The sequence below is a fragment of the Tenrec ecaudatus genome, chromosome 6 (assembly GCF_050624435.1).
Source record: "Tenrec ecaudatus isolate mTenEca1 chromosome 6, mTenEca1.hap1, whole genome shotgun sequence".
NCBI classification, from domain to species: domain Eukaryota; kingdom Metazoa; phylum Chordata; class Mammalia; order Afrosoricida; family Tenrecidae; genus Tenrec; species Tenrec ecaudatus.
In genome coordinates, this window is record NC_134535.1 from 168,331,551 (window position 1) to 168,346,949 (window position 15,399).

At 46.0% G+C, this 15,399-nt stretch overlaps 1 protein-coding gene across 1 annotated transcript in view; it reads right to left on the reverse strand.

Annotated features, from left to right (window-relative positions):
* The window catches only part of DNAJC1 (DnaJ heat shock protein family (Hsp40) member C1), a 220,398-nt gene that overhangs the window by 1,097 nt on the left and 203,902 nt on the right, over positions 1 to 15,399 (reverse strand). Inside the window, exons 10-11 of the mRNA XM_075552477.1 lie at positions 12,292 to 12,340; positions 785 to 1,194 (exon numbers count right to left, since the gene is read on the reverse strand). Coding sequence (XP_075408592.1) covers positions 785 to 1,194; positions 12,292 to 12,340 — 459 coding nt within the window. The remainder of the gene's footprint in view (positions 1 to 784; positions 1,195 to 12,291; positions 12,341 to 15,399) is intronic.

Here is a 15,399-nt window from a genome sequence, read left to right on the forward strand (position 1 = left end):
GCCTCCATTTCCCAAGTAGATCAACTGCTCGGGCCATTTCCCAAGTAGATCAACTGCTCGGGCCATTTCCCAAGTAGATCAACTGCTCGGGCCATTTCCCAAGTAGATCAACTGCTCGGGTGAAAGCAGGTGAGCAGACCTGAGTGCTCAGGGGCATGCTTGGCCACAGGCTACACTTCCCCACACGGCATTTCCATTTAAAAAGGGGGTACGGTTGTAAACCTGCGCTGCCACGCCCAGAGGACAGCGGCACCCGTGTCTCAGCTGAGAGTGGCTACCAAGTATAGCACCCGCCCCCCACCCCACACCCGCGTCAGGAATGCTCTGGCCATCACAAGGCAGAGAAGACCAAAAACCAGGCAGCCTGAAGGTCTCTCCTATCGGGCAGAGTTGCTGCCCACCTGCAGAAGAGCCAAGTCCATAAGCTGAGCCGGCCCAGATCTGAAATGCCAACGTCCCGTGCCTCCAAGCCAGAGGCCTACCCGCTGGGGCCCTGAGCTACCAAGTGTCCCTACTGAGCGAAAGGGGCTGAGGCCACAACCGCTGTCCTCCTGGTGACCGCATCCGCTGCGTGTGGGCCGGGGGAGGTTGGAAGGGCTTAGGATTTCGTGGCCAGCTCCCAGCTTCCCGTGAGGGAGCCGTCCCCCCCCCATCCGCGCCCCGCCGGAGTGGACACCCAGCACCTTGTCTTACAGGATGCGTGGGGGGGACTGGGGTGCGCCAGGCCCACGGACAACAGCCCCTCCGCCCGCCACCCGGGTTGCCGCCTTCCCTTTGCACCCACCTTGCTCTTGGAGGGCACGCACATGGCGATCTTGTCCCAGCGGTCGGTGGACCCCTTGGGATACTGCTGCAATGCGAATTCCAGAAGCTTCTGCTGGTTCTGCGTCCACGGCTCCGTCTCCCTCTTCGGGCTGTCCTCCTCACTAGATGCGTTCTGCTCCGAGGCTTCGAAGTCCCTCTGCCTCCGGGCTCTAGCCTTCTCCTCCGGCTCCGCCCTCGTGGCCCCCTCGGGCGGCCTGGCTGCCTTCCGCCTCCGAGGCCGGGTTTCTGGGGCCCCCTCCTCCAGCTCCTCCTCGGCGCTCTTCTCCGCGTCTTCCCGTTGGGTGATGATGGCGTCTGGCCAGGCCGCGGGGGTCTTCACGGGCTTGAAATTCTGGGCCGTTGCTTTGAGTTCGGCAAGTTTAACCAGTCCTAGGGAAGAAGGCCACAGGGCAGACAGGCTGGCTCAGTTCACGGGCAACCACAGAGATGGCCGCCACGAGTCCCACCTGCCTGATGGCTGCGAGTTTGGTTTGGGTTCATTACAGGAGGTCCCCGCATTGAGCATGCCTTATTTAATTTTCACACTGGCTTAGAGCATGGGCGACAACATTATCCTAACTTTGCAGTGAGGAAAGTCGGGCTCAATACAGCCAGTCAAGGAAGGGGGTTGGGTGGGACTGGAAGGCTTTGTCTTCACCACCACCCGGAGAAATGCTGGTGAGATACAGCACCAGGCTGTGGCCAAAGAGCGCACAGATCTTTATGAGACAAACTAGCCTGCCACTTACAAGGTAAGGAAGGATGGCTTCACAGCCCAGTTTTTATTAATCCCATTAGCATAATGAAAATGACCTGCTTTCCACTCACTGCCAGCCAGCTGATTCCCACTCAGTACATCAAGCTCTTTGCTATACACATATGAGTGTCTATGATTTTGTTTCTCTAGCCGCTCCCCCCCCCCCACCTCACAGTCACTCTAAGTCACAGCCTACATGCCAGCACCTAACAACAATGAACATGTCTGTCCACACGAACGTACCGTATCGCCTCTGGTAGGCAGGTGAACAAATAAACACACCAGCAGCAATGATCAGACTTTTAAAATGTTGATAGAAAAATTGTGTCGAAATACTGAAACCTTTTCAGAGGAAGCAGCTTTTGACGGTCCCCTGCCATGAGTAAGACGAAAGGGCAAAGGTCCCAGTGGACCGACATCTCACAGGCTGCCGTTGAGCACCAGAGCACCGCAGTTTAAAACCACGAATGCTTCCTTTTCGGCCGTCACGCTGGCAGAAATTGTGATCTCTGACCACACCCAGTACTGGCTGACCCTGATGCGGAGGGGAGGTCCGCAGGGAGAGGGGCCGGAGAGCACCCTGGACTAGCCCAGCGCTGCCCACGGGCTGAAACGCTCTCTGAGGCTGTGAAGCAGCTGAAATGCCACTTTGAGCTTAAATCTTACTTTTCTTGAAGAACATCTTATTTCATTTCAAATTAAATTGGAGTTTCAATAGTTAAATGTGGCGACTGGCTGGCTAGAGAGCAGGTCTTGCTGCTCTGGAGGGCAGCCTGTCAAATGTCGGTGAAGGTCGCCACCTGTCGACCCGTGACTGGCCAATCTTACCTCCCTGAGACGTGGGACTCCCGACAGCTCGCCAGTGCGTGCAAGCCCTCCAGGAACTGGGCTTTCTTTCTGTGCCCTGACCCAACCCCATCTTGGCGAGGACCAGAGAGCATCCTGGACACGGAATCTAAAACCGGGGGTGGGGTTTATAAGGTCATGGGCAGATGCCGTGTGAAGGTGACCACGGGCTGTTCTGGCTCCTGGCAGGTCAAGACCCCAAGTGGGTCATTTTAGCCCCCAGACTCGAGGACATCAAATTCCTGTTGTTTAGAGTCACCTAGCTGTGGCCTTTATGTTACAGCAGTCAATGAAGACAGGTTAAGGAATATGATATCAGAGATGTGCACTACGTTATCATTATCAAGATGCAGTGCTTCACTTCGGTTTAGAGTGGTATGTCCTCCTTTTCTATTAGCTTTCCAAATGAAAACGAGCCATGCACACAATAAGCACCAAAGGCGACAGAATCATGGAAACCAAGTCTGATCCTGCTTTTCCTCAGAGACGGTAACGGACACGCAACTGGATAGAGTCCTTCTAGAAATGCACACTGCAGACTTACTTTCTTCATCATTTTCAGAGTATTAGCGCACACTGCTTGGAAACAATTCTGTGTCATCACACACACTCTCTGATTCCCCCTCTGTGATGGATTGAGGACGGGGGTGTCCGGCACTTACTTCACTCGTCCCTTAACAACTATTCGTGAGGTTGCTGCGAGTGCTTTGTTATGAGCCAGCGAGCAACATTTTATTCCAAGCATGATCTCTTCTAAACCCCATGAATAAAACCTTTTTCACAAAATTCTAATAGATTATGTACTTTTTATATTTATGAACAGCACTAGGGCATCCGGGCATGGTCACAATGAGGAAAGGTGTGTGTCCGGGTGGTATGCCGTCACCATACGTGGGCAATCTGCACGCTGAACAAGTCATCCGAGAAGCGGGGTTATATGAAGAGTGTGGCGCCAGCGCTGGAGGAAGGCTGATTACAACCTGCTGCGTGCAGAGGACACAACCTTGCCTGCTGCAAGTGAGGAGGAACTGAAGCCCTTGCTGATGGAGATCCAGGCCTGCAGCCTTCACTGTGGATTACAACTCCATGTAAAGAAGACCAACAGCCTCAGAACTGGACCAACAGGTCACATGAGAAATGGAGGAAAGGTTGACGTTGTCAAGGCTTTTATCTTGCTCGGATCCACAATCAATGCTCATGGAAGCAGCAGCCAAGAGAGCAAAAACATTCTGCATTAGGTCAATCTGCTGCACAAGACCTCTAATATATTTTATAGGCTTGAACAGAAAGAAAGTTTATTGAAGGGGGATACTTTGAAAGAGAAGTCCAAAGAGCCCTTAGCTAGTCAAACAGGCACAAGAGCTCTTTAGAATATTGAAGAGCAAGGAGGTTGCCTTGAGGACTGAGGGTGCCTGACCCAAACCATGCTAGTCTCCATCGCACCACATGCGTGCGAAAGCCGGACACTGGAAAGGAAGCCCATAGAGGAATCCATGCATCTGAAGTGCGGCGCTAGAGAAGTATGCTGAAAGCACCACAGTGCTAAAAGGTCAAACCATCTGCATCGGAAGAAGTCAGGCCAGAGTGCTCCTTAGAGGCAAAGATGGCAAGACTGTCTTACATGCTTAGGACATGTCAGGAGACACCAGTCCCTGGAGAAGGACATGCTTGGAGAAGTGGAGAATCTCTGAAGAAGAGGAAGCCCCTCAACGAGAGGGATGGACACAGTGGCTGCATCAATGGGCTCAGGCGGAGGAGCAATGGTGAGGGTCGCGAGGACCATGTAAGGATTCGTACTAGTGCGAACCGTCGCTATGGGTTGAAGCCAACTTGACACCCAACGACAACAAATTTATGAATTCTATAACTATGCACTACTCTACTAATATGACATTTAATTATAAAACCACTTAAGCCAATAGAAAGATAAAAATAATTTTCTAAAAATAACTATTAAATGAAACATAACATGGTTTGCATAAAAACAGTAATTAAAAATAAGATTGGTTGTACGAGCTCCCAATAAAGTGATTTAAAAATAATGATAAAATAAAAATAAGACTGTGCTATCCATATTGTCGTATCCTGAATTGAAAATTCAGGTTTGACACTTGATTTGTTGTTGACTTCGTCATTATTTTAGGCATGTTAGTGGAAGGTGTTACCATTTCTATGTTTTAACAAATGAAGTCACTTTCTTTAAAAGATATTTAAACAGGTTAAAATTCCATTTTCAATTTTTTTAATCTGTAGAAATGTTTGTAATAAAGTGCCACATTTGTGTATGTTGGTCACAATAGAGAGAGACAGATACCTGCCATCGACTTGCCTCTGGTTCAAAGTGACCTGACGTACAACAGCATGAAAGGCCAGCTCCCACATTAACCTCACAATCACGGGCATGTTGGAGTTCACAGTTGAACTCACAAAAGAGGAAGCTAGATCACAGGCTGTGGGAGGACCCTGGTGGCCCAGTGGGCAAGCCCGTCTGCTCAGCAAGAGGTAGGCAGTGCGCACCTATCAACAGCTCCATGTGGCGACTTGTTCTCCACAAGGTCAATCTTGCTGCCCACAGGAGCACTTCTACTCTGTCCGATGAGTCAGAATCGACTGACACATGGGATGTGCACTTAGACCATCAGTTCTCAATCTGTGGGTCGGGATCCCTTTGGGGGTGGTGTCGAACCCCCCTTTCACAGGGGTCGCCGGATTCCGAACAGTAGCAAAATGACAGTGATGAAGCAGCAATGGAAATAATTGTATGGCTGGGGGGTGACCACCACATGAGGAACTGTATGAAAGGGCCGTGCATGAGGCCAGCAGTGCCCCCCTGCCTTATACTGTTACCCAAGAGTGCTGAGGCATGGCCTCATTTCATGGGAAGCATATGGCGGTCTATTAACGAAACAAAACAACCCTGAAGAACTCTGTCTTCCACAATAAAAATTGTGGGTGGGTGGTTTTTAATTTCTTCCTTTAAGGAAAAAAAAAGTTTTCTTGAATGTGATTAATAAGGATCAAATACTTGATTTTAATTATGCTTTTTCCGGAATTGTCATTTTACCTTGGGTGCTAGCCAGCTAAACCAGTTTATTTCTTAAAACTTCTCTATTTACCAAGTCTTTGATAGATAGCCACAATTGTAGAAAAATTTTTCTCAAGACTATCTGTAATACTTTGGAAGCATGATTGGCTTCCAGGAGTCACAACACTTCTTCGAGAGCCTTCGTTTCTTGATATAGCAAACAAAACCAAGGTGCTCCTGTGGCATCCCTGCCCTGCCAGAAGCTGCCCCCACGGCCAGTGTGATGCCCCCTCTCACCGTGACGAGAATCACGTCCCCTGCCAAGTCACAGAGCTCACCTCAGAAAGAACCTACAAACTCGACTGTGCTTGATGTCCTCGTCACCGCACCTCGTGCCCCACACAGACAGACGCTGGAATAGGACTCACGTTTGCTCTGGACGCGCCCCCCACCCTTCCCAGGCAGCCGGTTTGGAGATGTCCTGGAGATGGGCATCTCGTTTGCATCACCTCTCCATGCCTAATGCTGCTTCCCACACTAACAGGTCCAGTCCCACCGCTGGAAGGACTGCAAGGTGTGGGCGGCGCTTCCTTACTTCAGGATGCGAGCTAAGAGTGTGTGTGTGGGGGAGGGCGGGGGTGCTGCCAACAGACCACGTATTTCTGGAGGAAACAGCTAGGTTTTCTGTTTTTAGCGTGTTGCTGTGCTTCGTGTGAGATACTACAGAGCCCACTGGTGTTCTGATCCGATGCTCCGCAACATTGGTGGTGGTCCCAGAAATGTGTCCACACTCTCCCTGCTGCCCTCCCATCCCGCTACAATCATTCACTGCCCACCTCTCCCTGACCTTCGGCGGTGGTCTTGTCTGAGGGGGCACTTTCTCCATGGGCGTTATTATTTATTGTATCGGCTTGTCTATTCTTGTGGCCAGAGGCGGCCTCCGCGATGGTCTTGAATGTGGAGTTAGAACATTGTCTTAGGGCATCAAGTCTCAGCGGTCCCTTCTGCAGCCCCCCTCTGTGGTTCGCGTGGGCCATTCATTCTTTCTACTAATTGCTTGAGACTTTGGTTTTCTTCATTCTCCTCTTCTTTAGGCAAGAAAAGTCCAAAGTAGCTTCTTAGCTTCTCTTATGGCTGCTCCCAAGCCTTTCAGACCCTTGACACTACTCAACGGACTAAAATCTGAAACATAAGCTCTATGAACTAACTCTGTTTTGGGAATATACCTAAATGTCCCCTGAGATCTCTTTAGCCCTTCAAATCTAGGAGTTCAGTCGCAATCTCTCAGTAATTTCTAAACCTGTGTCCCCATGTGCACGATAAACATACCATTAAGTAAAAAAGTATTGTTACAGAATTAGAAACCTTTATTAACAAAACTATTGAAGTCTGAAGCTATTATGTCTCAGTATCCTCTGTCTAGGTCTACACGCTTCTGAACACAGTGTTCCTCTCTCTCTAGTGCTTTGATTTACAACACAGCAAGGGGTCAAAATAGCAGCTGTCACATCCTTGAGCGACTCAAAAATCACGTTCCTCTGAAATTTTCTTTGAGTCTGGGCAACAAAAAGAAGCCTGGAGGCAGACAAGGTCAGGACTGTAGGGTGGGTGGGGTGAGATCTTCCCATGAAATGATCACAGGACAGCTCTGGCAATTCTTGAATAACAAGCAGGTGTGTGTCATGGGCGGGGTGGGAGTGTTTGTCCTCGGGTTCCTTACCAATTCAATGTTCTTCATAAAACGTCTTCTAATACACTCCTGTGATTGTTTTGTGTCCTTTGAGGTCCCCCTTGGAGTCCCCCAAAAGTCACATAAGCTTGTGAGTTGACCTCTGTCTTGAATTTGATTGCCTCACCAGACCCTCCTAGAAGCTACTGTGTTGATTACCGTATATACTCGAGGGCAAGCCGACGCGAATATCAACCAAAGCACCCAATTTTACCACAAAAACTGCATTAAAAATGTGCTGAAAAACTCGGCGTTTACATGAGTATATAGGTAGATATTTTCCTCAAAGGTTCCCTAATGAGATTAAGGTTAAGTACATTACTGAGAAAAACTATCTGAAGGCAGAGAGATATTTGATATTCCAAACAAGTTTTGTTTGGAATATACCCATGCATTATGAATGGAACCTTTTTTGAATCACTTTGGTATAGGTATACATGAAGCATTTACAGATATGCACGTAAAAAGTCAAACTCGACTTGTAAATACATGCAGCCAATGTGGAAAACGACATGGTGATAGTTAAAGCAATGGGGAATTGAAATCCCATATGATGCAGCGAAACCGTTACGCACAAACCTCAAGGAAATAAGAGAGACAACACGAGTGGAGGTGCGCTCTCCCATGTTCACAGCAGCACAGTTCACCACAGCAAGAAACTGGAAGCAGCCCAAATGCCCAACAGTGGAGAACGGAGAGAGAAACTATGGTACATCCACACAGTGGAATACTATGCATCACTAGCAAACAGTCATGACAGCATGGACCAATGCTTGACATGGAAGGACCTGGAAGCTATTAGGCTGAGTGGCGTCAGTTAATCACAAAAGGACAAGTATTATAAAAATATCCCAAGCCTGACTTGCATATGACATAGAACCTCCTTACCTATTTTGTATACTCATTTACCTATGTATCTACTCAAGTTATTATCAGTTTTTGAATTTTGTAAGCTCTATCCTTTACCACCCTCCCTGTCACGGACTCAATGGTGACTCATAGGGACCCCCTGACAGTTTCCGAGACCTTGACTGTGAGGGGAGGAGAAAGCCCAGGCGTTCTCCCTTGGAGTTGCTGGTGGTTTCAAACTGCTGACCATGTGGATCACAGCCCAACAAGTAACCACTATGCCACCAGGACTGCTCATAGCATTTACCATAGTAGCTTTAAAAAAACACACCCAGGACTTTATTGGTTTATAATTCACATAGCATGCAATTTATTGGTTCAATAATAAGAATTGTGCAACCATCACCCCAATTTTAGAACCTTTACCCTTTCTTGTACTCATAGTTATTAGCACCCCAGCTCCCCTGCCATAACATCAGGAACCCATTCAACCTGTTACTGTATTCCCAAATTCCCTCTCCTGGATTTCACAGATAAAAAACATACCAAAAGCCAAACTGACAAACAAGAAAAAACGGACCACAAGAGCAATGTAAAACCTTGATAAAAATAAAGCAGATGAACTGTGAACACCTGATTTTCAGAAGGCTATGGAGCCCAGCGGGACAGTGGGAGCCCGAAGTCCATGCCCAGGGTCCACCCAGGGAGGAAGCCTCCAGTGAATCCCTTGTGACGGGAGAACAGGGATCGAATGGCCTTGCTAGCATGCAGAGTGCAGAGGTTTTTGTTTTTCTGTGTTTTGCTTGGTTTTGGTACAAGAAACCCAGGCCGGGTAGAGCTATGCAGGCTGCAGGGCAGAGAAGGCTGCGGGAAGGCGGGAGCTGGTGACCACAGTGAGTGCGAGATACAAGAGCCATATGTGCTCGAGGATACGCTGACCCGAACATCAGCCGAGGCACCTAATCCTACCACAAAACTGCACTAAAAATGTGCTGGAAAACGGCTTATACATGAGTCTGTGAGGTAAATGCTCTAAGATTGACTGTGGAGATGACTGTACGACATTATAATTGGAGATGATTGTTTGACTCATTACTATAACTGAATCATTGAATTGCATGAGATGTGAAATATATGCCAATAACATGGTATAATTTAAAAATAACTAAAACCAAAACCTATATATACCCAACAACAAAAATAAAACACTATATTAAAAACTAGAACAAATTAATTTTTAAAGTTTAATTTCTTTTTAGAACAAGTTTAAAATGGGTCAAAATGGAGACCCAATGATAGTGTTAATAACGGCATCTGCATTGATCCACTTTCCAGCGCACAGTCTGCAGGAGGGCAAGGCCACTCACACCCCTGCTCTATGGCTGCGGGGGGCTCACCAGAGGCTTCATTCACATATATTCCCCCTTTCCTTTTTTTAAACTGCAACAACTTTAAAATGTATCAAAAGGAAGACCAAATGATATTACATTTTAACCTAACTGCACCTGCCGTAATTGACTTTACAATGCTCTCTCTGATAACAAGAGACTTAGTTCATGTATGGATAATGGATTTTGATCTTCCCTGTGATCTATAGACTTCTGCAGCCAGGTGATCACAATTTAAGTTCTGATACCATTGACTCCTTCAGATCTGGATTTTATTATTTACAATCCTTGGATCACACAGGTTGGTGTGCTGCTTCCATGTGGACTTAGTTGATGCCTCACTTAGATGGCTGCTTGTTTGAAGACAAGTCTTTAGATCCCAGACCTCCCCCTTTATTTTACAGACCCTATTCTTTTTGATAGGGCATCATCTAGTTTCTCCTCAACATTTTGATATAGCACCTATCTCTTCAGTAATCTCTCCATGATATTTATGCTGTGACTATCTTTCTTTACCTTGGTCTTGTGCTGACACCTTTCAAATTGTATTGCCATGTCTTGTCACCAGAATTAAAACTTGAGTACATGATCAGAGCACACGGGAGCAAATACAGGGGGAGGAAGAGAGAATGGAGCACATCCTGGCCCACCAAGCCTTGAGGATGAAATTCCTGCTCAGAGCAGCCAATGCACAGAGAGGACCATAGGGCTGGCCCCACTACGAGACACAATGTCCCTCACTAACCCATAGCCCTATAGGGGACAACACTGGAGACAGTGTGGGAATTATGCTCTATCTGACCCCACCACACCAAGTGGAAACACTAATGGTGTGCAGCAGAACAGCAAGGGGAACAGAGCAACAAAGTCCCCAGGGAATACCAAAAATAGACTTTGGGGCCAGGGTGTGGCACCCCATCATATTCCACCAGAAAACACTCCTAAAGGTCAACAAACAGACCTTGAACTATTTACAGGTTTTTCTTTTTTTTTTTTTTGTCATTGGTTTGTTTTCTTCTGTTGCTTTGTTTTGCTCTGTCTTGTTTTTTGTGCATATTATTATCTACTGGTCTATCTAGATAAGATAGGTGGGATAAATAATCTGGAGGAGAAAACAACAGAACCAATGGTTCCACAGGGACATGGGAGAGGGGAAGGCAGGGGAAAGGAGGTGAATGTTAACAAACTTAGGGACAAGGGAACAAGTGATCTAAAATCAATGGTGAGGAGGGTGTAGGAGGCCTGGTAGGGCTTGATCAAGGGCAATGTAACCTAGAGGAATCACTGAAACCTAAATGAAGGCTGAACATGAGAGTGGGACAAGAGGAAAGTAAAAAGGAAATAGAGGAAAGAACTAGGAAGCAAAGGGCATTTATAGAGGTCTAAATAAAGGTATGTACATATGTCAATATATTTGTAGATGATGGGGAAATAGGTCTAGGTACATATATTTATAGGTTTAGTTTAAAGGTAGTGGATGGACATTGGGCCTCCACTCAAGTACTCCCTCAATGAAAGAACATGTTCTATTAACCTGGCATTCCATGCTTCTCACCTTCCCGACATGGTTGCTGAAGGCAAATGGGTGCATAAGCAAATGTGGTGCAGAAAGTTGATGGAGCCCGGCTATCAAAAGCTATAGCATCTGGGGTCTTAAAGGCTTGAATATAAACAAGCAGCCATCTAGCTGACAAGCAACAAAGCCCACATGGGAGAAGCACACCAGCCTGTGTGATCATGAGGTATTGATAAGACCAGGTATCAGGCATCAAATAACAAAAAAATCTTATTGTGAATGAGGGGCAGTGTGGAGTGGGGACCCAAAGCCCATCTGTAGGCAACTGGTCGAGGGGAGGAGTCAGGGTGCAGTACAGCACCAATGAAACATACAACTTTCCTCTAGTTCTTTAATGCTTAACGCTCCCCCCCCCCCCCACTATTATGATCCCAATTCTACCTTACAAATTTGGCTAGACCAGAGGATGTACACTGGTACAGATATGAGCTGGAAACACAGGGAATCCAGGACAAATAAAACCCTCAGGCCCAATAATGAGAGTAGTGCTACCAGGGAGGCAAGGGAAAGGTGGGGGGAGAAGGGGGGAAATTAATAACAATGATCTACACATAACCCCCTCCCTGGGGGACAACAGAAAAGTGGGTGAAAGCAGACATTGGACAGCGTAAGACATGAAAAAAAATTATCAAGGGTTTGGGAGGGAGGACAGGAGGGTGGGGGTGGGAAGGGAAAAATGAGCAGATACCAAGGGCTCAAGTAGAAAGAAAATGTTTTGAGAATGATGGCAACAAATGTGCTTGATACGATGGATGTATGGATTGTGATGAGTTGTACAAGCCCCAATAAAATGATTTAAAAAACAACAAAAACTTGAGTACAATCTAGAGAGTGATTTCCCCTCTTTAGACTTTTCCGCCTTGCTGTTAGGAATATTTCCTCCTGTGCATAAACCTGCTCTTGGCTTTTTATAATCGCAGTCTCATGTTTGTCCTTTTGTGATTGACTTGTTTCACTCAGCATACTGTCTTTCAGATCCATGCATGCTGGGAGGAGCTTTGTGGATTCGACATTACCTTTCATTGCTGTGTACTAATCCACTGTTTGCATGCACCACAGTTTACCCATTGGACCACTGATGGACATGTAAGTTGTTTTTAATAGTACTTCCAGCTAATTAGATACATCTTCTTCGCACCTACTTTGTGTGCAAGGTTGGACTGGCATAGCTATTGCCGGTAATTGATCACTTTTAGGCCAGTGTAATTCACTGGGAAAAACTATTCTACACCATTGCATTTAAGAAAGTTATTGCAAAAAGGTATTTGTTTTTAAGAAACTCTTCCGATTAGTGCAATAAACCGGTTGCTAACTCACCTGGGGAGCAGGCTACAGAGTCCTTTAGTTGCTTAGCTTTAGTTGTCACCTGTTTCAAAACATTAAAAACATTTTTTTTTTGTTAATGAGCTTCAACTCAAAATTTCAATTCAGATCCTTTCATATGGTCTTTCTCTATATAGTTGGCTGAGTGGCCTATTTCTCTTGAGTGATGGGAATTTACAGGGGCCACTGAATCTCGGGCCTGGAAGAACTCTGTCATCAGTCCATTGACTTAGCCACAGAAATTAAACGACTTGTTGTCCAAATGACCCATCTGGTCCATGGCGCAGTCAGGAGAAACCTCGGGTCTGTTGAGTGATTCCAGGTCCGTGAGTTTCAGTAGATGAAGCTTCCTTTGTGCAATTGCACAGTTGTAATCATTTCTTTATATAATAAAGGTATATTTTAGGGTTCATTCTATAGCTTCTCTCCCCTCCCAATTTAACAATATCTTGGAGATCTACGTATTGTTCCTTCTCTTCTTTACTAAGACAATAATTACATATGATAGAATGTACAGATTTTGTATGTGTAAATCAATGAGTTAACAAATAAGTAGACTTGTAATCAATATTCCAACAAATTATAGGGCATTACTATTATTTCAAGTTCTCTGTGCTTCTCAGTCAGACCTACCCTGAGATAGACAAGCAGTGTTCTAGCTTCTATAATGCATATTTTAAAATATGAGGTCAAAATTATTTTTTCCAAATGAACAGTTAATTGCTCTAGTATATCTATTAAACAATCCATCTCTCCTCAATTTAGTTAAAATGTAAACTGTGTTGCATTTAAATTTTACTGTCTATTATGATGGCTGTTTGTCTATATCTTATATCCTGCTTCATTAATTCATGTATGTTCCTGAACGAACATTTCTGTGATTTAATGAAATTTCAAAATGAAATGTCAGAAAGACTGATCGTTAAGAGCTTAGAGTTAAGCAGATATGGTTTTTGATCTTGGTTTCAACCTCCTATTTGCTGGGTAACAAAGTGATTTTCTTTCTATCCTTTCTCTGTTCATGTGGGTAATACGCCTAATACTTTGCCTCCAAGGGATGCTCTGGGCTTGCAAGAAGCCTTTGGCACCATAATTGGCAGATGGTACGAGCTAAGTAAATATTAGTTATTATTGCTGAAACAGATAGTTTGTTTTCCATTCAGAGAGAGGACAGAATTAAAGCTCACTCTTCAATTCTGTTCTCCACTTTACGCTCTCTTTACAGAGCATCTGGCTAATCCTATTGTATGTTAAAATTTGAAGAAATCTAACATGCGCTTCCTTAATTTCCAAACTCAAAATTGATTGCATCACCAGATATCAATTTCTTTTATCCCATTTCAAAGAAAGAAGTTATCTTCCTTCCTCTTGAAGCTCATGTGCTACTTAAATCCTCGCAAAGGCATGCTCCCCCAATTCATTTCCTTTGCTTATATCTTCAACTATTTCCCAAACCGCTCAAACTTAGCTCAGCGTCCTCCCGTGAAAGACCACCCTCTCTAGACCTTGCCTTTTCTACACTTGGCTTTCTTGCGTGTCCCTCTGGGTTTCCCTTTTCTTCCTCCAAACGAACATGCCTTCACTGGCCCCTTCTTTACACTCCTGCCCTCTGCTCCCAAACAAGGGTGCCTCAACATTTGGTCCCTGTCATTCATATACCCCCTTCGGCACCTCGTTCCATCTATTCAATAATACCCAATAAGATAAATGATTAACTTATATACCTCTGGCCCTGACCCCTGCCACAGAATGCCAGTCTCCCAGAAATTTACCACATGACAGTGGACCATTAGCTCAGCAAGGGACTCCAGCTGTATCAGAACACGCTTACTGTGCACCAAGCACTGTCCCATGTGGGAACTGCCTGAAGATTTGCATATGGATATGTACATGCCTCACGGAAACCCTATTAGGTTACGTATGTACTTATTATGCCCATTTTACAAAGCGAATTCCCAGAGAAGAAAGATTTTGTCTGTGGTAGAAAGGCTAGTGAGCAGCAGAACCGAGGCAAGTCTGGCGTAGGCATCTTTGCTCTCAACCACTGCCTCTCCAGTCCCAGGCTCTCTGCTGACAGACGAAGAAACTGGAGGAGTTCAGCAGAGCCAGGAGTGGTTTCTTGGTGGCGTAGTCGGGCAGGCACTGTTTGCTCTGTCACTTGGTTGCTTCTAGAAGCCGCCCCTCCGCTTATCGAGAGCTGCTCAGAGGCAACAAACTCCAAACCACACATATCAACTCAACTAAATTTGCTGATTTTCTTTTCTCTTGACTTGTTGGGCTGCTAACCCAAAGGCCAGCCGTTTGGAACCACCAGCTGCCCCTCCGGAGAAAGATGAGGCTTTCTGCTTCTATAAGGACTGACAGTCTCGGAAGCCCACAGGTTCCACCTGTCTTATGGGGTCGTTATGAGACTAAATGGGCACAGTGGGAGTGAGTTTGGGTTTGGGGTTTCCTTACCAGTACTATGATCATCCCTGCTATTTAGGCTCAGAAGTCAAGCGTCAACGCTTTGATTGCTTTCTCTGTCCAGCTCTTCAGGCCAGCATTTTATCACACCGTCACTACCATTTTTTCCCTTCTCACTCCTATCCTCCCCCTCCCCTCCCCCCCATTATCTAAAACTCACTTCCATTGAGTCTGTTCCAGGTCACAGCAACCGTGTAGTAAAAGGTAGAACTGCCCTTTGGGTTGTGAGAGCAGAAAGCTCTCTCCTGCAGAGCAGCTGGTGGGTTTGAACCTCTGACCTGAGGTTAGCAGCTCAGTACATAGTCCACGAAGCCCCCAGGGCTCCTTTCCACCACCCTTGTTCCTTCCTTATTTTCACCTGATTGAACGAACTTAGCAGCCTTCTAACTGGTCCCCACTTACTTATTAATCCTTTTTATAAAATAATACCTCCTAGGTAGAACTCGGATCAAATATCTTTAATGGCTTCACTGACTAGATAACAAAGCGTTCGGTCTTTAACCTGTCGGGCAAGGAAATCCACTCTCCGCCTTTGTTGTCTGTCTGATACGCATCCTTCAGCTTAGCAAGACTAAACAATCACGGGACACTCTACCTAGTGAGAGATTCCTCACCATGTGCTTTGTGCTCAGCACT